The sequence below is a fragment of the Oryzias latipes genome, chromosome 7 (genome assembly GCF_002234675.1).
Source record: "Oryzias latipes chromosome 7, ASM223467v1".
Taxonomy (NCBI): Eukaryota; Metazoa; Chordata; class Actinopteri; order Beloniformes; family Adrianichthyidae; genus Oryzias; species Oryzias latipes.
In genome coordinates this window covers 12,056,601-12,082,034 of record NC_019865.2, presented here as the reverse complement: position 1 = coordinate 12,082,034, position 25,434 = coordinate 12,056,601, and the positions used below count along the sequence as shown (strand labels likewise).

General features: G+C 38.4%; 1 protein-coding gene across 4 annotated transcripts in view; it reads right to left on the bottom strand.

Moving 5' to 3' along the window:
• LOC101170514 (zinc finger protein 385A) overlaps window positions 1-25,434 on the bottom strand; it is a 67,357-nt gene that overhangs the window by 9,133 nt on the left and 32,790 nt on the right. For 3 of the 4 annotated variants that reach the window (XM_011477078.3, XM_004070698.4, XM_020704641.2), the window contains exons 2-5: window positions 18,472-18,623; window positions 12,463-12,573; window positions 7,813-7,987; window positions 813-1,172 (exon numbers count right to left, since the gene is read on the bottom strand). In XM_011477078.3, coding sequence (XP_011475380.1) covers window positions 813-1,172; window positions 7,813-7,987; window positions 12,463-12,573; window positions 18,472-18,623 — 798 coding nt within the window. Of the gene's footprint in view, window positions 1-812; window positions 1,173-7,812; window positions 7,988-12,462; window positions 12,574-15,639; window positions 15,941-18,471; window positions 18,624-25,434 lie in introns of those variants that run through there. The other variant, XM_011477079.3, reaches the window with a different exon arrangement.

The window sequence follows — 25,434 nt, the reverse complement described above, 5'->3', positions numbered from 1 at the left end:
TGGCAAAAATGTCTTCAAGTCACATTTGATAAGTTGTAAAAGTGTTCCCTGTGGGCTTTTAACTATGATTATGCCATTTTTTTAGACCAAAAGAAGAAACCTGTCATATTCTAGGACATAGTTTCTGCAGAGCGGCAGTAGTTTGTCAGAAATTCACCGGGACAGTTGCCGTGAAGTAAGCCTGCCCCCACTCCCCGTCACCCAGTTTATATGCTCTCCTGCTGTCTCATAGCCCCTCACACCCCAGCCTATTCTTAGTGTTGCAATAAAAATGGCGACTAATATCAGAACTATCCAGCCGTACAGTTTTGAGCCAGATACCAGCTCAGATGAGGAAAATGAAGAGGGACATGGGTCAAAATGGAGCGAGGACCATGTGGCCCGCCGACTATACCGACGTCACAGCTACAAGCTTTCTCGAATGACTTTTTCTTTGTCTGCTCCTGATTCATAGTAATTTGAATAAAGAAAAACTCAGAAATGGTATTTTAATCTTAATTTTCTATATAGCCTCAATTATGAGAAAAATGTCACAAGAGCATTTTGAAAAAACGTGATTTTCTTTGGAGTGTGTCTTTAATGTGATGTAATGATCATGAATATTCTGCCTTGGTTTTTCTTTGCCAAACTCGCATTCATGTAGAGTTTCCAACATAAACAGTGCAATTGAGCTACTGTACTGAAGTTGCATCTGAAAATATAAGGACTTTTCAGTAACTCATTACTACTTAATCCACAACTAATTATTTAATTGTTATTTTCAGGAAAACAATTCTAGATTGCAGGTTTTCAGAAACTCTGAGCTCACCTACCTTTATTGTGGGCTTCAAGCTGTGACAAGGAGTTGACAGCCACTTTGCACAGCGAGCAGTACAGCAGCTTCTTGGCTTTGTCGTCCTCTGTTTCTGGGTTAGACGGGCTGCTGGAGGTCGGGGTGCCAGCAGCGGCTGCAACCACAGGTCCAGATCCTGGCTGATCAGAACTAGTGCTGCTGCTGCCACAGTTTGGGGAGGAGGAGGACGGAGGGTTCAGGGGTGGAGTGGGCGCCGGAAGGAGAGAACACACTGATGGCACAGGGGAGTCCATGGGTGGAGTGGGTGAGGCTGGTAATGAAGAAAGGGCTCCTGAAGTCAGTAGGGACCCATTTATGTGTGATAAAGACTGTACTTCGTCTACACAAAGAGAGATGAAAGAAAAAGGAAGAGAAAAAGAAAACGAGCAGCATGAAAAAAGGAACACAATCTCCCCTATGAAACAAGTCACAAAATTATAAAATGATAAAAAAAAAAAAAAAGTGGTGACACTGGATTTCAATTTAAAGCAGTAAACTGACCAATTACGTTTTTCTGTATTAAAACAGGTCTGAGTTATATGTAAACGTTCAACATTTAAGGAGCAAACCTCTATTTGGCGAAGTTTGAAGGGTAAAAGGTCACAGAAAAGAAGTTTGCAAACTGATGAGTTATAATAATTTCAAGGAGAATTTTTTACAAAACTATTGGCAGTCATTTACATTTTTGGTAGTAGAAAACATTTATTTGGGGATTTTATACGTCTGCATCCAATTATTTCCAACAAAACTGATAAAAAAAGGAAAATATACTTTCCTAAAACATTGTAAGTAGTTTATTTCTGCATCCAGTAAAAGGAAAACTATGACAGAAAAGCCTCCTGAGGATGGAAGACCAGAAAAGCATAATTAATTAAAGCCAGCATTAACCACTACCTTTCCTTTTCCCTGCTGTATGTTATGTTTGACAAACGAGAGGTTAAAAATAAAGTGGTCTGAGGAGGGAAAACACAGCCTTTAAGTGGTGGCATGTGCCAAATGCGTTTTGAGATTTGTTTTATTAAAGGGCTGTCTTGGTATGGAGATATTTCCAGAAGAATTAGCAGCGTGCTTTGACTCCCACCCACACACCTGCTGTTTTTGGCCTGTGGAGAAAAACGCTGACATTGGCTTTACCACAATTTAATGTTGACCATTCAAAAAAAATGATTAAAGTTTTTTTTACTCAGTTCTCCTTCGTCATTGCCTTAAAGTGTAAACACCAGCTTTCATCTCACAGCTTGTTCGTGTCCATCTTTGTGGCATTTTTTTTTTTTTTTTGTTCAGCCGCTTACTTGTGCAAAGCCTTTTGTATTTCATTAAATAGTGCTGGCTGAAAACAGACTCCCTAAATTTGGGTGGGGTATTTCGAAGTGTCTCGTCCATAAACAGTCACAAGACTGCCTTCCTCCAAACTCCACAGGATGTAGCGCCAAGGGCAGGCAGTGGAAAAGTCTCACAGGATTATGGTATTAAATGGATACCATGCAGTATTCTGGGAAGAAAACAAATATTGACTTTTAACTGCTTCAATTCCTTGTATGGATTCCTAAATGCATTGTCATTGTGTAACCTGAGCGCTGCTGTCTTTTGTTTGTTTTCAAATTGGTTGTTTTATATGTTATGAGACAATGTCTGTATTTTGTTTGTGATAACTCAACTAATTACAACTAACTCAGAGTTTGATCTGATGAACCATCTTTTCTCACATTTGCTCTATTTTTTTTAATCAAATTTAGGACAGACTGATTAAAAACAATATTATCTGTTAGTTAAAAGCATGTTGATTTAAATGGTAAGAAGACATGTTAACATATATATTAACCCAATTATGCCTGTATTTATTTCCAATTATATACAAAAATATCTTTTAATGTTTTTTTAAGTTCAAGGTGACACTAAATTAAGTTGAGTCCTGGACATATTAATTTGTTGCAATTTAGCAACATATGATATAAAGGGTTGAACAAAAATATTAAATGTATATGTAAATCTTTATGTTGAATGAAAGAAAATAAATAAATATATATATATATATATATATATATATATATATTTCTTATAAATCTAAATGTAACTTCTAAATATAAATTAAAACCTTTAGATATACACCTGTATAATGAATCTAAGTGTATGATGAACTGTTATTCTAAATCTAAAGTTAGATACATTTGTTTAAATGTTGATCTGTAACTTAAATGTTTTATGTTAAGTCTAAATGTTAAAATCAAATCGAGCTGGTAAATCAGATTATTTTCAGAAATGTATTTAATGTTATAATTCTAAAAGTGAATGTTTGATGTTAATATAATTGTGTACTCTAAATTGAAATTTTCAATTCAGTGTCAAAGATAAATAATAAACATAAAATAATATTTCATTTGCATATGAAGTATAAATACGACATGTAAAGTTTAAAAGGGATTATAAGTGTAATTAATTAATAGAAATAGTACTTTTCAATGTTTCAACATTGGGACATAAACATATTTAAATATATTGATTTAAGTCAACTCTCTTACGTTTAACATTTTTCACTTTTATTTGCAGTAATTTCAGATTTAACTGTGATCAAAAATGTGGCAAATGTGAGAATAGTTGGGTAAATCTGATGAAACTGTGAGCTAATATTAACTCGCTGAACTTTTACATTTGGCGTCCTTTATTTTTGGACTGCTTTCTCCTTCACATCATCTGTGCTGAAGATGCCATTGTGCGTGCTTTCCATTCCACTGCTTTCCAAAGTGAAAATTCCTTTTCTCAGCATTTTGGAAGTTTCCACTGCAGATCTAGTGGCTGTTAGGAGCATTTGTCAAACAGATGTTGGGATAAAAACCAAAAGAATATTTTTTTTTCTGATACCATGCAGCATAAAGGAGTTCATTAGATCAAAGAGCTGTTTCACGTTACATGCACCATGACTTTTTGACTCATAATATGACAGTTTTCAGGAGGCTGAGAAACTGCAGAACTTGTTCTCCCAACAGCAAATAGCCAGAATAATACACATGGCAGTTCTTTTCACTCTTGCACTGTAAACAAGACTCCCCATCATGCAAAAAATGTGATTTAGCTTACAATTACATATGACATATACCAAAGAATTTGGTCATGAATCATTTCAGGACCAATATCAGGGAAATCCATGAGAGATCGGAGATATCATGCTGACATTTCATGCCTTCAGATTCTGTAAACGTAGGTACTCTCCCACATGACCGTTCTGTAAGTCCTATGAATCATTGAAAAAGGAGCTAGCTGGCTGCTTTGGCTGCTAGCTGACCTCATAGTCAAACAGAAGAAGGTATTATTCATTGAGAAAGGTCAGCAGGAGAAAACTCAATCCAGATGCTTTACATTGTGGCCTGGTGTGTATATACTTCCTTCATCCACTTCAGCAAATTAAAGCTACATCCTGTGAAGTCTACTTTCCAAGGTAAAACATGTTCAGCACAACAAGAACTACCGAAGTTTTCTGCAAGAGAAGGCATCCTTTACTATTCCTTATTATTCCCTAAAAGTTCTTAAATGTAATTTTAAAATTCATGCATATATAACTAAATCCAACACAGAACATGCAGGGGTTTGCTGTAATAATGTATGCTGCATAAAAGTAAATAGATTACATGACCTTCTGTTGAAGGAAAAATGCTAAGAGGCTAATCAGGGATATGATTACACGGCAGATGATAGTTTGACGATGAGATCCTTTCTATGTGTGTGTGGGTATAAAGCAGAATGTCTCTGTCTGCCGTTCGTCTGTCCACTATGCCCAATTTTAATGATTAAAGATCCACGAAACCCAATGCTGTTCTTACATTTATAATGTATTTGGCTGCTATTCTCATCCCGGCCTGTGCTCTAACCCTGACGTGCACAGTCATGCAGATAATGTTTTGTCAGGCATCATTGTCTCATGGAGAATTCTAAAATAATTCATGGCAGAAATAATGATTTAGCAAATACCCAGAGAATGTTAAGACCACCCATAAATACAGCAAAAAAAGGAGCACCAGCTCTGTGTAATCTGATCCAATGCTTGGTCCACAGCCATGCAACTCAAGCTCTCACATGAAAGTCATCTGTTTAATTGACCTTGGGTGTGTGCTTGCCCATGAGTGTTTGTGTGGACTACACAGTGCTATTATATCTGCATGGTTTTAACAGGGCCCTTCATTAGAGTGGGAGTGTCAGGCAACATAGGGATAGAGAACAAGGGAATGAGGGAGGGTGGAACAGTTTCTCTCCAATATAACAGCTGTCCAACTGACTAACCGCAGGCCTAGCCAAACCCTCATCACACCACCTTCTCTTTCGGGGCAACAGTAACCACTAACTGTTTGAGGGCTGTAAAATTCCTGAATACCACAGAGCTGACAGACAGCAAGCCATAGCCTTTTACTTTATCAGCCTTTAGCTTGGTCTCAATATGTCACATTTATGCTTATCACTTCTGACTACATTTATTATCCTAATGAGAAGTGATAGACCATAAAATATCAAGGTCACTATAACAATGACACTCTGCAAAATATCTGAATATCTCAGAAGTCTTGTTGCATAAAATCAGAAATCACCAAAACCACCTACAGGAATTATCAGCTGCTGGTGTTTACTTTGTGTGGGAAACTTACTTCTTCTAGTGTATTTTGAGTGGGCTAAACCACACTGTTTGTATAGTGAATTATTCATGTAACCCAATGTGTCTTTGTCACATTCATGGTAAACACCCCAGAGAAGTACGCCTTAGGCGGTAAAGTCCAAACCTCATAGTATCTGTCCCCCAGACTATTCTTTCCCCAGACGAGAAAACACACAGCTGTGTGCTCTCAGTGATCTGATTCCCTACAGTGGAGCTGAAGATCATACTGAGAACATGCGCACGAGCACACACAAACGGGTGTGCACACAAGCAACCATGCAGCAAAATCAGGAGGAGGAAAGGTTCCAGGGTCACGAGAAAGAGGCCTGGATGGAAAAAGGCATTCTTTCACATGTTTCTACTTTCAGATCTTTTTCATGGCAGGCTTGTTTTGGGCTCCTGATGTTCTTGGAGTTTGTGTCAGGAAGATACACAAACATAGACTGATTAAAGTCCCACTCCAATCATCTTTTGATCTATTTTAAAAGCGTTCCCAGTGGGCTTTTAATCATGATTATGCTGTTTTTAGCCAAAATTTTAAAAAAGCAACTGCTGTTTTCTTGGACATAGTTTCTGCAGAGCGGCACATGTACATTAGAAATTTGCCTTTAAGTTTTAAGCCCACTCCTACTTCCCGTCATCCATCTGTTTACAGGCTCTCCCACTAGCTTACAGCCCCTCACAATACCAACCAAGTGGATGCATCAGAATAGAGCGGAGCAGGGAGCTCGTGGCTTACCGCCTGCAGTACCTATGTCACTTTTACAGGCTTTTTCCGATGGGCCTTTTCGGTCTGCTCCTGATTCACACTGATTTGAATAAAGAAATACGCAGAAATGCAATTTTAAGCTGAATTTTGTTTATAAATATTTTATATCATGAAAAATGCTACAAGGACCTGTTAAATACACTAAAAACATAATTTTCATTGGAGTGGGGCTTTAAGGACTGGGCTTCAAAATAGGGAAAGTAGAAATACATTTCTAGAGAGAAAACCAGAGAAATGCTGCCTTTAATACATGTTGTTTGCTTTTTGGCGTCTTATCGATATGATGTAAATGTCAGGCGTTCAGCCAGCCACAAAAGCCTTTGTAAATGTCACCTTAACATGGCTGATCCATTTATTCTCTGGTGTTTGATGTAAAAACAGTAACAGTAACAGTAAGTGGATAGAATTGTTCTACGAAGAGAGAGGACAAAAGATGCACCCAAACTGAAAATAATGGACTCCAGTACAAGCGTCTGACGAGTTCATTCAGCTTATTTGACGGAAGACAACAAGGCTACAGCTGAAGAGTCTGAAGCTTGAAATTTTTTAGATTCTTTCTGACCAATTAGCTCACTCTAAAAGAAAATCAGTTCAGCTGTTGTCTACATCTTTTCCAAATCTGGCTTCCAGTCAGGTTTATCAGACTGTTCCTCACTGGTGTCATCTTTATTTTGTCTAGTCTAAATACTCATTAACACCATGGGGAGACTTGTTGTTTGTTCTGGCTCTCTGGCAAATTACATGGTATCAAGAAGCAGGCCAGTTTAAAAAACACACATTCACACACAGACACACAAAGGTTCTTTTTTACCCACAACCTGTCTAACTAGTCAGACACTCAGGCTGTTTTCCATTTGACTGTTGTATGGAACCCTTCATGTCCCACTCCGATCATCTGAAGATCTATTTAAAAGCGTTCACAGTGGTCTTTTAATTATAAGTATGTTGTTTGTAGCCAGAATAAAAAAAAAAGAAAAAGAATTTTGTCTGTTGGCGCAGAGCAACGTCGCTCCAACTTCCCATTATCCATCTGTTTACTCTCCCACTGGCCCCTCATGTGCCCAGCCGAACATTAGCAGAGCGAAAAGAAAAAAAAGGCAAGGAATATTGGAGGTATCCAGCCATACAGTTCTGAGCCAGATTCCAGTTCGGAAGAGGAAGACAAAACGTCAGGTCGGAATGGAGCAGAGCAGGGAGCTTGTGGCCTGCCGACTAGTTTTTACATAACAACTACAAGCTTTTTCCAATGGTATTTTTTTTATCTGCTCCTGATTCACAACAATTTAAACGCAGAAATATTAGATTCTCTACAAAAACAAATGGCATTTCTTGTTGCTACAGACCACACAGAGAGCATTTTTCCCACAGCTCCTGGCTCACAGCCTGTAATCCAGCTGCTGTGATTACAGGCTTTTATTAACCCGGAGTGGCTTTCATTTTTTTTCAACTAAACTGTAAACTTCCTGTGAGAAATGAGACTTTTGTTTCTACAACTCAACTCAAACAAACACTTTCATATTTATATATATACATATATATATTGTCTCCACCTCCTGCAGTGATTTCACTTACCCCCTTTGCTGGGTTCACTGTCTGTAGCACTTCCAGGGGCTCCAGGGGGAGATGGGGATGAAGTGGGGGGTAGACTGTGAAGCTTGTCCCTCTCTTGCGGACGGCTCTTGGAGGTCTCGATGCCTTTCACTCTCCTGGCATGGCGGTTTCCTTTGTAGTGGGCCTCTGCCTGGCTCTGGGAAGGAAAGAACAAGAACAGTTATGCCAGAAAACAAATACAGTCATGCCGATCATGCAAGGTTGTTTATTCTACCGTTTTATTCTATGCTAAGATCCATTGAAAAAATGTTGTTTAAGAGGATGAAAATCACTGCTTTGGAAACTTAATCAACGTTTTTTTTGTATTGTCACAACAATCAATCTTCATGATTGCTTACAAGTTCTTTACATGCTCTCAGATTTTGGAATCCTTCTCCATTTAACTATTTCCATCTGTTTGTTAAAAAAGAACATCTCTTTGCCAACACTCTGATCTTTGATTTCCTCTACACATTCTTATTAGAATTCATGTCTGGATGCAGGCAAAAGGACACCCAAGAACATAACCATAAGTTAACTTTAATGTGGTGATAAGTAAACAGAAAACAACTTAGATTTAATGTTTGAGGTTACTTTGTTAGAATGTTCCATAGTAAAGATGCATATTTTTTTAATGTCTATATTTAATGGTTTTCTCCAAAAACCTCTTTTATTGTTTGCATGCGTCTTCACTGCTAGAGGAAATCAGACAAGCCTATTAGCCAATATTCAAAGAATGTTGATGCTCCACCAAACAATTTCTGCTCTTTAAAAAAATCTAGAAAACCCCAACAGCACTCAACTTTCATGATAAAAGTGTTTCTGATAGACGTGCTAACAGGATTTGAACTCAGAGTCATTATGATACCCCATGTGCTTGAAGACCCAATTCTCTTTTCCAGACTTAAGGCTTTTTTTTTCCCTAAAAGATGTTCTGTGACAACAGTACACATTAATTTGGAGCTAGTTGATGCATGGTAATGCAATCATTTTCAGATAAGAAAATGTATGTTTTTGATTTTGTTTGGTCAAATTGTGAAAAAAAAGGTAAAAGTCAGTAGAACAGTCTATGCACCAGGATGAAAACATTAAGACTGGAGGTTCTGCTTTCCAGCAAATAAAGAGATGCAGAGATGTATGCTGGTGAAGCTAATCTCTTGATGACAGACAAACTGCTTCATGATGTGTTTGTTCAGAGTCATCTGTCAAGAGACCACTATGACATTGGTGGGATCTGCTGTGTCTTTGCACAGAGGTATGTGAGTCAGAAGCAGCACTAAATGAGTTGCAGGGCCCTCGTACTAAGCTGTCCTCTGAAGTCCAGCTTTCACAGAGGGTGGCAGTAAACAAACACACTTTAGTTAATGTGCCCTTCGATAACAAAAGACAGCTTCCATGCAGGCGCAGACTCTTTCTGTCTGCACCAAACTTGACTCATGCACAGGAGTGCCATGATCTGTGTTGCTGTTTAGCTTTCTAAGTCATGATTAGTTGCAACAATTTTATAAGCTGATGGATAGAAACTGTTTAGGACTGAGGGAAATGTGCTTTCTGTCTATTTTGACCAGCCACACACAGTCCACAACACCACAAAACAAAAAAACACACTGCAGTAACATTGAGTACTGAAGGTCTGGACAGTTTGACTGACACCTGGAACATCACACTGATCAAGAGCTCACATGTGAAGATCATGTAGCTTAGCAGAGCAGGCAGGGGGTGATGAGTAATGTTACTGTGCTCAGTTGTTCGTGCTTTCCTCATGTTGGTATCTGTGAATGCATGTGTAATGGCCTGGGCTGTCACGGAGAACTTAAAGCACAGCCTGCAGCCTGTCAGAGAATCCCACTTTGCTAAATCACGCTGATAATTTTTCTCCATCAAAGCAGCTTTACAGAACTGTCTTCTGCAAAGCCTGCAGACCAAGTTTAGGGGAGCTGCAGGGAACAGAGTTTCAGGACTTCTGAGAGAATTTCCCAGCTGAATGGGGGAAAACAGAGAGACAGTAATGCGTGACATGGCAGCCGCGGAATCTCTTCACATTACCTTCACTGCTGAAGGGAATCAAGTGCCAAACGGGTTGTTTTGTGAGGTTGGATGGAAGGATGAGGAAGAAACACACTATGTGCCCACTCAGGAAACTTAAAAAAACTGTTTCGAAAAGCTGCACGGGGAACGGGGTTTATGTAAAAAAGAGCAAATTTATCAGAGAGCCCAGAACATGACTGTGTTGCAATGTCTAAAAGACTGCAGATGGAAAAACTCATTCATCACCCTCAAGGGAATCTTTTAGCACTCAAACAAAGTGTGAAAATGGATCTTCAGCTGAGACAAAGTGAAAGAAAAGGGGAACAATCGAGAAGCAAACTCAAAGAAAAGGAAAGAAGAGAAGAGAGCGGGAGAAAGAACAATACGATATGCATCAGCCTGCTCTGCTGCAGCGGCTGTGACGTCGTTCAATGCAGCTTCACCGAGCCCCTGATGCCACTGATGCAGTACGCCAAGGTTATTCTGCATAAAACAGCTGTAGCACGTTGCACAACCGCACAGCAGGGGAAAAAGAGGGCACAAATCCCCCCTCTCATCATCTCCTGTCCTCCCCCTCCAAGTCCCTTTCCACCAATTTCCCAGGATTCACTGGGGCCCATCAGAGGAAGACACTAATCCATGCCCTTGATGAATGCATCTTACAAAAGCTAGTGGCAGGCAAATTTAGGCATTTTCATGATGTAAATAATGCAGTAAGAGAGAGAGGCAGACAGATAGCAGAATGACGAAGATGGTGCTAAGGAAGATACAGACTGAGGAAAAGGACAGACACAGCTGGAAGGACAAAGCTACAGCACTAAAGGGCAAAGCTAGATGGTAAAGACAAAACGTAGATTTTCAGCAAGTGTGTCAACGCACAAACAACAACAAAACAACCTGGTAAAGGACAAAGTCTAAACATGTCCCAGAAACAGCATATGCACCTCAAAGTTCTTTGGAGTGAAGATTTCATCCATTAAACATTTGTGATAAAGAAACCAAGGTTCTTTTTTATTTAAATCAATGTTTATACTGATTTAACTTTGAATAGTTTTTTTGTGTTTGTCATTTTGCTTTCATTTCCTCAACATAATTAACCACATTAAATCGCATTTCTTTTTCCCTGCAGCCTCTTAGTAACAAAGCACACAAAGTAAATACAATTGCTTGACCCCATAAAGTGTTGAAGAAGATTATATTGGTGGAACAGAACAGATCTGATCTCTCCCTCTTTCCATAACACAGCATGATCTGAAAAAGTTTGAGTTATTATTTTCAAACCGTCTTTCTTTAATTCAAAAGGAATCAGTTTAAGAATGATGAAACTGAAATTTAACAGATATTTCTTTTTAAAGTTGCTGCCATTGGCTGAGGACATTGAAAGTCTCCACCACACTCCAATCCACCCATTTGCCCCAGAGGGTGTGGATTTAAAAAAAATCATAATTATAGGTTTGCTTCATGAGATCCAGAAACAGTAGCACAATATAAAGTCTGCTTGAGATAAAGATGAGTAGAATTTGACTTTATTATCAGGAAACTGTGCTGAAATAATGAGGTGTTGATAAGAAGTGACACAGCAAGGCTGGGCATCCAATTAAATACCTTCAAACTTTGATTTAAATTACTGTGCTCCTTTAACGTAAATTCTTTTTGGAAAGAAGTAATATATGTGTGACTTATTTGTATACTTTGGACTTAAAATGAATTACTTTTCAACATTTTCCAACACTTTGATCATTTGTACTTGCAAGACGAATAAACTAAAGAAGTTGGTACTTTATTTCTAGCAGTGGGGCTCAAAGTATTTTATATATAAACATTTCTGTTTAACCGTTTCCTGCAGCCTGTAAAGATACAACCCAGAGAACTCTCCAAAGAGAAGATTACAGCCCTGCAGCTCCCTGGCCCCACAGAAACCATGATTGTAGCTCTGAAGACTATATATAGCACCGATCCACTCCTTAATGTTGTGTAATGTAGATAAATGCATGCCCCGGCTTTGAATTCTGGACCTAAGAGAATCACAGCCAAATTATACACTGCACACATGACATTTAGAGCTGATGTTGCCATGTGTCCATCCTGTCTGTCTTTGGAACAAAGAGAAGAGGGGTTTTGAAATGGCTCCAAATTTAATACTTTTGAGCCATTTTTGTTTTTGTGTGTGACTCCTCAGTTATGAATACTTGAACTTTTTTTTTCTGGATGACATAAACCTTTTACACAAAGAAATCCAAGTGGAGGAACAGATGATTTTTTTAATAACAAACTAAAAAACCCCAACAGAGACTCTTAAAATGATTATTTCCTCGAGATGTGTTTCTCTAAAGATGTTCATGTTTACCATCTAACTGAAAGTTATCGCAGCTGACCCAGCTGCACTTTGAGCTGCCTTGATACAAATTCCAGTGGAGTCTAAGAAAAAAAAAAATCCAGAGGAAACAAAGAGGAAAACATGCACCACATTCTCTGCTTGTCATTCTGCCTTAGGGTAAACACAGAGGAACACACTTCCTTCTAGTAGATTTATATCCATTGAAACAACGTCAAGCAAATGGGAGTAATTCTGCGTATGATTGTTTTTGATTCATGTTCCTGTACCTCAGAGTTGAAGCGGATCTGGCAGACGTTGCAAGAGATGACGGGTCGTTTGGTCTTTACCAGAGGAACTCCAAAGGTGTGGTTGATGACAGCTTTCTGCACAGGGTCCATCTGACAGATGAAGATACAAAAATAACAGGGAAAAGATAAGTGAGCTGTACATCTCATAAAGTTTGGACTCTTAAATTCACATCCTTCCCGGAGTCTGACATGAATGTTTACAGTATTTTCCCAAGCTTCGCTGAATGTGTAGGTTTGTGTAAAGCTGAAGTGTTGACACTCTAACCAAAAGTTATGACTGTGATCTTGGACAAGCTGCAGCTTCCCGCTGTCCTTGTGGGTATTGTTTGAGGCTGGATGTCAATCATTCGTCTGGTGTTAAGCACCTTGTATAAATTTAACTAACTCACTTAGCAGCACATCGTACATGTCATTGTATAATCCCTTCATAAATCTAGCCTAGACACAAAAGACCCAGTGTGGTTTGAAGTAAAATGGCTCCTTTCCAATTGTTTATCTGTGTTTGAAGCTAAATTTATCCAGGAATCGTGGTAAGTTTACCTTAGAATTAATTTGGACTCAATGGATGATGAAGATTTCCATTGGAGACAATTCGTCTTTGCAGTCGAAGCAAGCAACACTTATAAAAATGAATGTCTAGGAGTGCAGGAGCAATAAAAAAGGGAACAATAAACTTCTGGCTGGCAGGACTGATACGCTTTGATGCATGGTGTTTTAGCTAAAGAGGTCATGAGAGAATGAATGCTCAGTACAGTTCTTCAACAGTCTTTGAAAAACAAAAGTTTAGTTCATTACTGCCTTCTGTGAGGCTGACTGCCAAGCTTTCCTTATCTCACAGAGTGCCACCCAACAGCCACAGTCCCATCAAAGATATAAATGACCCCATTACATGAGGAGTGACAGAAAGAAAAAACAGAACCGAAAATAGAAAAATATTTTAATTAAAGAAAACAAATAATGAGGGAGGTTGATGCATTCTCGGAGGCAGAACAACAAAAACTCCCATCGGATAAAAACAACGAGTTGGTAAGTTTGAATGGCTTCACGCTAGGCTTTAAATAGGCTTTTTAACAAGACTTTAAAAAAACATGGGAGGAGAATTGATTAGTCTATGATTTACTTGGAGTTATTAAGTTGGACATGTAGCATCCTCAGTTTGTCATCACACAGCTTTTCCCTGTTCATCTGTTACAGCTGACATTTTGTGCTTACTTAAGCTTCAAAGAAAATAAATTGTGACATAGAGGCAGCAATGTGCCCCATTTTCCCCCACATTAATATTTTCATGAAGAATTCATTTGACTTTTAACTGCATGATTTAAAGGGCTTAGACTCAATAATTTGTTACACATGATCAAAAGCCCTTTTTGAACTTTGCAATATTGTCATTAATTGTTATACTCCTGTTTATGATCTTTTATTTTTATTTGATCAGTTCAAAATAAACAAATGCATTGAAAAAAATAGAAAGGAAGTCTCAATGCAAAGGCAAAAGCACTGATTTAGGAAAAGGGTTTATTTAGCTTGCATGACTATATCTATTTGATTTTATAAAACTAGAATTGGGACTTCAGTTTTGTATTTGAAACTTCTGTTTTGTACCTGTAGCTTACATTTTGTATTTGTAAGTTATGTTTTGTAACTTGCACACATTTTGAAAATACAAATTCCAAGTTTCATGTTCCAGGCTACAGGTACAAAACAAACCCATGCATCCCAAATATGGTAAAAAAAAAATTATGACGGTTTTGTTTTGTATTTTTAAAATGTGTGTAAGTTACAAAACATCACCTCTTGAGATCCAAGCTCTTGTTTAATATGCCTTTTTTATTTCAGTCACAGGTCTTTATCAGATGATTACAGTCGTAATAAAACCCACAATGTGATTTCCTCGTATGTGGACGCCAGGTCTCAACAGGATAACTTACAAAACATAAGCTAGTGGTACAAAACGAAAGTTACAAGTACGAAAAAAGTCCTAATTCCTAAGCTAAAAATAATTTTTGCATTATTCTGAAGTACTGTAACGTACCTAGACTGATAGACACAGTGGATAAAGATTAACTGGAAAAGATATAGAAAAAAAAGGATGAAAAATGGGAAATAAATAGAGGAAAATAAGACTGACTGGACATCCTCACATTGCTCATTCTTATCTTATTTTGGCTCTTTTCCCAAAGTTTCACAACTCATTGTTTTCTCTTCCTTGCAAACAGACAAAGCTACTTTATTGCTTCTTTTGGCAAATTGATAAATAACAAAATTAAAGATTTCTTGCCCTGGTAAATACTACATCACCAGAAAACAAACAAGAAAATATTTGTTTGTGTCACTTTTAAGTCACAGCAAAACTTCCAGCAGGTTTTGTCAAGTGTTCCTTCAGATCAAAGCTCCCAGAGTCAGAATGCGAACCTCTGCTTTCTTGCTCAAGTTTAATTTGAAACTGAACAGGCCTGGTGTAGAGTGAATGTCAGGCATGAATCATGGGGTTTCTCTCCGGCCAGTCGGCCCAGTGTGCTGGGCGTGAGTCAGCTCTGGTTCATCCACTTGTCAAAAACCCAGCTGCCAACAAGCTTTTTGGAAAGCAGCTCACGTAACCTCTTTCTCTAATGCGCTCCAAAAACATGTTCTCATGAAACCGGAGTGGAGCTCTGTGACTGCACAGGGATTTTCCAAAACTCACACTTCAGCTTAAGTCGGTAATTGTGCTTTTTGCTTTGTCTTGTTTTCACAAGAAATGTGTGGTGATACACCAAAACCTTAAAAAGAGAGCTAGCCTGACCTGGTGGGCAAAATATTTAAATGGAAATGTGCCACATCTGAGGAAAACCACAGACTCCGTCGTCAGGAAGTGATCATGTCAACAGCCTCACACGGTCAATAGATGCATATATTAAAACCTCTCACTTTAGTCTTTGTCCTCTGGATAGTTTCATCAGTGCTCTTTTCCATGTTTGATCAACCTCCTCCTGACACAATAAGAGTGCACTGCTCTGCACTCTCAGTAGAATCCTTCTGGCAGACTAAGTAATATATGCCAATTCAAAGCAGCCTTTGAAGTACAACTCCTGGAGTACTTTTGAGTTATTCCCGGATTAGGATGGGTGACCACAAAAAAAGGAAAAGAGGGGAGAAACTCTGTGTTGTGGTACTCACCCTTGTCTCCTCTGTGTCAGCAGAAGCTTGAAGCTGCATTGATCCTCCTGAGAGTGTCTGGGTCTCAGCCTGATTGAAGGTGAGGGTATGTGGTGCACCTTCCTCACCCATTGAGTCCACCAGTTTGTCAGTGTTAAATGCAAAAAATAAAGCTCATGCAATATGTCTCATTGCCAAGTAAGATATAGTTTTCTTGTTTTCTTGTTCAAAACAAGAACAAAATCTCTCCCTCTCTTTATAGAGTGCAGGACCTAACAAGTGCCTGTCCCTTCTGTTCAGTCTCCTCCTCTCCCCTCCTTTACTTCTTTTCCTCTTCCTGCCTCTCGCTTCCCTTTATTCCCTTCTCTCCCACTTTTCTCCTCCCCTTCTCTCTATACTCTCTTCCTTTCTCCTCATGTACACTGACTAAATCTACCAAGGTGCTTTTTTAATCTAAATGTTCTCCACTTTCTAAAATAAACCAGATCTGTTAGGAGTCAAATCTTTCATTCTCTCCTAATTATAAGGAAAATAAAGTTTGTTCACACAGCCTCTGCTGTGCTAAAGCCACGTTTTTAAGTTGAACAAGAAAAGCTGCAAAGCAGTTCGTATTTGTGGCTCCAAGCATCCTTCCAATACAAGACAGTTGGTGTTTTTGTTTGTTTTATGTCAGCATCTGATAAAAGATTTTAATTCCAGAAATGAGTATTTTCACTTCTCTTCAATGCAAACGTCCACATTCCAAGCATTTATCACAAACCAAAAAACGATCTTGTTGTTTCACAAGAACAGTGAAATGACCTTCACGCTACTGCATGGTCCAAGACAAATGACCATTACAGACATGATGTCAACCCATTCACGAACTCCTCAGAGGAATTTCTTTAGGAAGAGTACAGTAAGTGCTCATGTTTGTGACGTTTGTGATGTTCAGCTCTTCAAGATTTCAGTGTCTTTGGGCAAAAACTGAACACAGAAGATGATTTTAAGCAGTGACTTATGTTTTTCCATCAGATTAATTGAGATGTTTTCATCTCACTGAACAAAAATGCTGTTTAAAGCACATAAAAAAACACTGTAACTATAAATTGACGCAAATGTTTTCTCTGAGACTTGAGTCAGATGATCAGGGCTTCACCACAAGTCATGTTAAGAATCAGGGAGACCTCCGTGAGATTGTACATCTTCAGAACGAAGCAACCTGTGCTAAAGTGGCCTTACTTGGTGTACAAAATACATGTGTCTGTCTGGACATCCTCTCGTCTGCGGATCAACAATTCAGTATTGTCACTTGTCTACAGGCACATTGAGAGAGGCAAGCAGGAAAAGAACAAATACCATTTGAGTGTCATTAAGGCTGCTTATGGCTTTGAAAGAGGCCACTTCTTTGTTATTGGGCTAAAAGCCCTTTATGTAAAATAGATTCTCATAAAGACTGAACAAACTTAGCACATCGCTGATTAAAGGGGAAAAACGATCAACCAGCTGCCAGCTCAGTGCACTAACAATTCCCATTTCAATGATACAGTGACCTAATTAAAAAGAGTGTGTTTATCTGAACGCATGCAGAGAGAAGCCTCTGATACAGCAATGCCAGTGACAGAGCAGAAAACGGTTAAAACTAAAACAACCAAATTGATATGTTCTGCCATCCCAGGATCACAAACACTGGCTACAGTTCTGCTAAGTGGTTTACGAATGATCTTCTTTTAGCCTTTTAAATCAAACAACAGTTTGATTTCAGGACAGTACAGCAGAAGCATTGCCTCTGCTTTATGGACCAGTACATATAGGAAATCTGTAAGGTCAGTCTGTCCTCCAAACCTCTCTCTTGGCCCCATCTCCTGGCCACATGGCTGTAAAACACATTCTTGCTGCTCAGCCATCAGCAACAACATCTATTAACGATCACAGTATCCCTGTGGAACCCGAGACATAGTTAACCTTTTGTTAAGGATGAGGAGCAGAGGGATGCTACAAAAAGAGAAGAGCTAAACCCTAAAGGACTGCTGCAGACAAAATGAAGAGAACAAGAAAGAGGGATCAGTGCTAACAGAGGCAAGCGTGGTAGCAGAGTGATTGTATAATTTTAGTCTGCTGGACTGAGTGCCGTTTGGCAGGCAAAAGACTTTCATTCAAACCAATACCCACTGTGGGCTATTAAAGTGACTTTATGGTCCCAATGTCTGCATTTCTGCTGCTGCGCCTACAGTGACATGACCAGAATGATAAAAGCACATAGCAGACATATACAATTTGTCAGAGGCAAATGGTGTGCTGCCTTCCAGCACTCCAGTCAAATATTTGAGATGACACATAGAGACAGAGCTCAGGCATAGCAGTGACTGTGTAGTGTCCATACTAATTGTTTGGTTATACATGTTACTGAAGAGAGAGCTGTTGACTGTGTGGAGGTTTATACTGAGCTGCTGTGATGGAAAATGTCTCTAGAAGTTCATCTTGTTTGAGTCCAGAGAAGAGGGAACAAAAAAGATCTCTCTGTTAACAAAACATCAAACCAAAAAATAAATATACCACATCACAAAGACCATGATGCTTGAGGAATGTTACTCTAAAGTTGGCCGCAGAGCTGCTCTTTAATTAGTGACCTTTGATTTCAAGAGTAGGGCACAGGGTGTGTTAATGTCGTGCTGCAGTCTCTGTCACTATGATTGTTTATAACCCTAAGTGTCCCGTGTCCCCTAAGTGTTTCAATATGCAGAAACAGATGAAATGTAAAGTCATAGCATATTTAATCTATCCAGGATGATACATTTGAAACGTTTGGACATCCCTTTTTTTTCATCGCTGTAGCAATAAGTTCTGAATGTTTGTGTCAGCATCCGCTCTTACTGTGTTGAAGTTGTGGAAGAGGTTCATGCTGTGTGGAGGAGGAGGCGTTTCCATGGGGAACTGCAGGAACGGCTTCATGTCCAGGAGGGGCTGGATCACCGTGGGGGTCCGGAGGAATGTTGGCACTGCTGCACCAGCCCTGTTGATACTTCCTAAACGCAGTGAAAGACAGACACAACAGTTCTATTTAATTTTCTACCAAGGAAACATAATTAAAGCTTGTTTCAAAGGAAAAATACTTTGAAATAATTTGATAAACTCTTTGTTACAAGATTAAGACTCGGGGTACCAAAAACAAAACAAAAAAAAAACAGTTTCAAGCTTTTCAAGCAAGCACGAGAAAAACATGCAACAAGGACTTTAAAGTTGTTCTGATGAGTGCACAAGTCTGCAAAAAAGAATATATGACATTATGTAGGATTCACATCACATGAAGCACAATTGCCAAGAAAGAGCAAAAGAATGTCAAAGAGGCAAAGAGAAAACCTGTTATCCACCTGCCCAACCGTCTGCTTTGTTTTCATTTATATCTTCTGGGAGTCATCTGCAGCTTTAGCCTAATGAGTTTCAGCTCAGCCCGTCACTCTATATCATTGTGACTTGTGCACTACAGTTGGATTACTTAGTTAAGCCTAATTATGGTTTTAATGAATCATAAGTCATGAATCTCTAATTCCTGTGCTCATGCCCGACACATGCTCCCTGCTTTAGATCATCTCCAACCGTTGCTTTTATTAACAAGGCCTAGATATAGCATGGTTAACAGGGCAGAACTTGATTCACACACAAAGAGAACATATTCTTAACTAAACTTGCAATTATTTCTGTTGCAAAAACCTATATAAACAGTCTTAAAAAACAAAACAAAAAAAACAGTCTTATTGATAATCAACTGCCTTTCTCCTCAAATCTGCCTTCTTCTCCTCCTTATTCCCCTATGTCTCCTCTTTAACCTCTGTCAAGGATGATAGTGATGGGGCCCACACAGCAAAACTCAGCCTCGGCAAGCTCTTAGATTAAGCCTCTTAATATCCGCAACTGGATTTTTGTGGCTTTCAAATTCCTCCAAGACTTAAAGCTGTGCTCCTCTCCTTTTCGGGATTGCTGTAAGCTGCTCTTCTGCTTATTTACTTGCGTTCTCTTGCTCTGCACTCCACTGCTATGTACTTCCACCTGCCTCCACACTTTAACATGCTAATGTGAGCCTTATTTGACACCTTCGCATTTTCTACAAGCTTAACGCCATCTGAGAATGATCACAGAGCATAATATGACTGCTGCATGGACGAATACCATGGAACTAGATAGAGTCTGAAAAGTTTGGATTAGAGGAAGGGATAGAGGGATTGACTTTGTTGAATTGAAGTGAAAGTGCTGTCTCAGCTGAAGCTCAGCTGCCTTCTGCTGCACATCTGCAGACCCCGAGGTAAAAAAGGACTGCATCATTACCTTTAGTTCAGCATGAGAGCTTCTCCCACTAAGCAAACCAAATTATTGAAATGCAAACACATTTATGAGTGCACAAAACCATGCTCATGCACGCCAAAACCCACTGCGAGTTTAGTGTCTCCTGGCTAGTGGCTGATGCAGTCCCGCCCTCGAGTCTTATCTCACAAAGTAGTTAGCATTTCCTAATCTTAAACAATAAACATTACTGTTTTGACAATTTCATTTGAAAAAAAAAAGGAATTAAAAACCATCATGCAGTTTTTATATGAGATCTTCCGAAATGCTGTTTGCAGAGAGGAAGTAATGTTCTCCCTGCGTTTGCCTCTTTTTACAAGTATGTGTGTGTTTTGCCTGAAAGGGTTATTCCAAGCTGAACATGCTCTGCAGTGGTGCCTGCAGCTCCATGGTGAGCCCACACCTGAGCAGCGGCAGTGGCTCAAGCAGCGTCTGGCAGGCAGACAGAGAGACTGTCTGAGAGGGGAACACAACATGTCTCTGCTGCACCAGTAGAGCCTGATTTCTAAGGAAGTAAATGGAGCTCAGGGACAAGACATGAGTGAGGAGCGCAGTTGTCCTTTGAGAATAAAAAAAAAAAAAAAGAGTCTGACCCACCAGGGACAAGTGTGCTCTTGGGACGGATGCAAAAGTGAGTTTTCCCAGTGTACACGTCTTAAATTACCCCATGAAATAAATCTCTCCTTAAGAGTTTTCTTTTGACATTGACTGGATTTTGTTGCCAAAGGCAACAGAAGCAATAGCACATAAATAACACTGAATGTAAAGTGACAACATTTTCTTTAACTTGTCCTGTCCAACAGCTGAGCAAGGAGACCAGAGCTGAAGGCCTCTTGTGTTGGACAGATTTTACTGTTACAATAGGGTTTATGGATCTTCAGACAAAGAGAGTGTATATTTTTGTAAACCTTTTTTGTATTTGAGGCTAATCTTTATGTATGATAATTACATTAGTATGCATTCCTTGTTGGCCCTGACAGAAGAAAAGAAGAGAGATAGAGATGGAGTGGGACGTTAGAGATGGGGAATGAGGGGTTAGAAAGGGGGAGATGGGGGTGGGGCAGTCAAAACGCAAAGTCAAAACATTAGAGTGTCATCAGTAAATTGCATGACTTAGTTCATACATCAAAAAAAGTCGGCACACCATCAACAAAAAAATGCACTATTTTTGTTACCTATGAAGAATGAGTGAGAAAAATATAGCTCAATAAATAAAGATGAACCATTTTAAATATAATATTGTATTACTATAATGCAAAGTGAGTTACTAATTGGGAAAAGTGGATAATTTTTTTACTATTTCCCAATATTTCTTTAGCAGGATTTTACAGGATAATGAGATAGAAAATCGACAGTCACAGAATTAATTGTATATAATAAGCACAGTTTTTTTTTATTTAAGTTTTATGTATGGGTTATTTTATATTTGTGTTCATTTTCTGTTCTTGTTTGTTGATTAGTTAATCAGCAGCAGGTGTGTGAGGGCTCACATACCTGCTGCTGATTCGTTGCAGACTGAGATGAATATGAAAGTAAGTAAAAAAGGGATGTTAGTCTGTGCCTTTATTTTATTGTTCTGCTGCACAAACAGTCTCTGGCTCATTGATGCAAAATTAGAGGACAAAAATCTCCCTCAGCAAAACAGCAATTTTACAATAAATGCTTTAAAATGTAAAATTACAAAAATGTTCAGGTTCCAAAGAAAGGAACTACTGGTGTTGTTGAAATGTCAAATTTCCTGTTTCTTGTTTGTGTCTTTTAAAACTGCTGCCTAAATGTTTCTCTTTAGAAAACTGTTAAAAAATACTCTTACTGCACACCATGTCTTCAGAAATATTCAGTGTGAAAAGAGAAATAATGCAGGAGAAAGTGGTAAATCAAGTTTAAGAATGTGATCTTATATCACAGTTTTCTTATTTGCAGACGGTCATGTAGGGCTGTGCATTAAAAGAGAAATATTAATGTTAGATGTTTGAGAGTGTAAATTAATGCATTTGAATGGGAAAACACAGTTGGAGCTTTTAGTGCCTATATATTAATAAAAGAATATTGAATTTATCATAGTGATTTTTTTTTTCTTTGAGTGAACTTGAGTGGAAGTTTGAGATGAAGAGACATTCCAGCCAAGCTTGTTGTTGAAGCCAGTGCTGGTCTAAAATACAGGTTATCTTCTAAATACATGAGAAGGCCATTTATAACCTTTGCAGCCTACTCAAAAATATTATTTTTATTCAGAATTTTCATTTAAATATTGACATACACTATATAGTGGAAGGTCATAAATAAAATTATGGACCGGGGTTACTGGCAAATATAACCAAATAAAAGAAGGCAAAGCCTGCTCTCTATGAGCACATGCTGAGGAGAACAACTAAAAGGAAAGTTGGCTTACAAATGTCATATATTAATAGGGGACTAACATAAAAAATATATATCATTCTCTAAGTTGCACCAAAATAAATTAACCATTGGTTACTTTCCTTCTTCCGTCTCCACTCAGCAAATACAAGATAAGGGTAAAATCTTATACAAACAATATTTTCAAAACTACAATTTGTTAGCCTATTTTTTGTCTTAGTGCTTACATTTCAGAATTTACAATGTACCCAAAACAAAAACAAAAAAACAATATTTTTTTTTCTATAACAGTACGCAAAAGGAAAATCCAATGTAAAAGACCTCTGGTTTACAATATTTTTAACTTCCTTTTTAGTCTGCAAGAGAACAGTTTAATATATTACATTGTAAAATGTCCCTACCTTTTTTTGAAATCCCCTCTATTTGTTTAAATACTCAAACATTCAATAATCATAGTAATATTTGTAGAGTTTTGTCAGCCACAATCTACTCCTGAAAAAAAAAAAAGAAATTTGAAATCTTGCATGAGAAAGCAACAGTATCTGTTAATTTCACACAGCATAAGGGGATGAAAAATCTTTTTTTTAGATGAGGAGAATCTTTTCATGTTTTGAAGAGGATCCAACAGGCTGTGCAGGTTGTGCCACATTGTGTTCAACCTTCCTCTCCAGAGGCATTGGGTCGATTCAGGAAAACAACTGGAGCAGTAGGAGGCACCAGCCAGGCCGGACAAGTGCAGATGTGCCAGCACTGTTGGCAGTCGGAGCTTAGAGAAGGAGGGAAACAGCGAGGCTGGCAGCTTGCCTCTCTGCAGGGCTGTGCAGCTTGCACCTGTCCTCCACATTAGCCAAAGGAATGAAAATACATCACTGCATACTATCTTTACAGTCTTTGTTGATGATGCACTTCATGTTGAACCAGATGTGCCAATAATATCAAATGCATGGCAAGAGATCCGAATTAATAAAATAACAAATGAGGAATGCATGTTTTCTTAAAACTTTGCAGTTTGTGCTGTGACAAATCTCCAGTATGTTTGTGATTCATTTCAGTCCTCCTGGTACTTTTGGTGCATTGAAACATCAAAGTAACAGCTTCCTCTGCAAAGCCTGGCCTTAGGCTTATGCAAATATTAGGAGGAGGACGTTTTATTTAGTGAGATGACTTAGAAACAGAACCAATCATGGGAGATTCTTCTCTAAAATCTACCTCGTCTGGGTCCTTTTTCGCCTTTGGCTCACAGTTTTCGACACTCGAAACACCACTGGCAGTTCCTCAGTCACAGTCTGACAGTTTGAAATGGCTGTTGCCCACATTCTGAGTGACTCTTGTGGGATTTATATTGGCTTGCCAGGCTTTTTCCAAAGCCAAAACCAGGATGAGATCTAGCTAACATCAATTCAATTCAATGAAATTTAGTTTAATTAATTTATAAAGTGCCAGTTCACAACTAAGGTTGTCTCAAAATGTCATGAAAAATATCAGATAGATCTCAACTATTTTTATGATCTAGAGATATAATTGTTAGAATCTCAATCATTCAAATAAAGATTATCTTTACTGTGGGTTAATGGCTTATAGGTGTCCAACAAATAACATTGAAGATTTTTTTTTTTGTGTATTCCCTGTAGACCTACTAAACCAGCAAAAGGTGACCGTGGAAAGGAAAGGAAATCCTTCAAAATGGAGGATTAGAAACAGACCTGAAACCCAAAGTGGCTTCCACAGAATACGTTTAAGGAAATAGTGAAAGATAACATTTCTCCTCAACAATTTCCCGCCCACAACTCAGAGACAAATTTCAGATGAACTCCTGCTGTTCTGCACAAACTACCGGTATGTCCTAGAAAAATGACAGAGGTCTTTTAGATTTTGGCTAAAAATGGCATAGTCATAATCAAAAGACAACTGTGGGAACGCTTGATCAAAAGAGGATTGGAGTGGGTCTTTTAAAATGTGGCAGTAACAGAAAAAAACTTTTAAAAATTTGATTGATTTGAAAGTTAAAAGTCACATGCTCATTAACAATGATTTCAAGAATACTGACAGCAGAACTGGTGACCAAAATAATGTAATTTGTTCCAATGACATTGATACACTGGTACATTCATACTAAATGATTCACTAGAGTTCAAGGACCAAAAACCTGAGTTGTATCTGAGTTTAGTAAAAGAAAAATAGAATCCCTTAAAGCAAATGCAATAGTATATTCATATGTGAAAAGCCACACTGAGATTTAAAAGACCAACAAAACACAAGTCCACTGTCTGCATCTATGATCACCTTCAGCAGAGCTGTTTCAGTGCTTTGATATGACCTAAATCCTGACGGAAACTCCTCAAGGAAATCAGTAATAGTTAAATAGCCACACAACTGATCTGCAACAAATTTCTCAAAAACTTTAGAAACCAAAGTGAAATCATATGTAATTAGCTACAACGTTGGGATTAATGGCTGTCAATGTTAAACCAAAGCAATGTGACCTGTTAATAAGAACATATACAAATACCAAATATCTAATGTATATCAAATAAAGAGCAAATCTCTTTAAACAAACAGGTGGGAATCAGATCCAAGAGACAGGTTGAAGTTTACATAAAATATTATCGATGTTATATTCAGGGAGCTGAAGTCAAAAATGATTTCAAAGCATTTCTGGTTCAGCAATAACTGAATGCTTTGATCATTATTGTTATGTTTTGTACATTCCAGTTTAAGTGTTTAAGTAAAACTGCCACTCTTTTCCGTTTCCCTGGCTTCACAGGGGCATACTTGTGTTTACAGCTCTCTATTTCATCTGTCAGTGAGATTGTTTGCTTGTTGCCCTCATGTGAAGTCCAGAGTGAATTCTTTGCCTACACAGCTTTGCCTTGTGTGAAGGAATGACCGGTTAATTTCAGCATGGAGGTAGAGTTACACAGTGCAGACACAAATTGGTCAGAGCTTCTGACATTTTGTTCTTCGTCAAATTCATGTTTTACGTGCATCAAGTTTATTAGGGATGAATGTGATTTCTCGTCACTCGTGTGTTAAGCAGCTGATCATGGGTCACACTTATGGAGGAGTTTCAGTAATGAAACGGATCAGTAATTTATCTTTAAAGTGTTTTCATTGATTAGATAGTCAATGATGCTTTTGTGG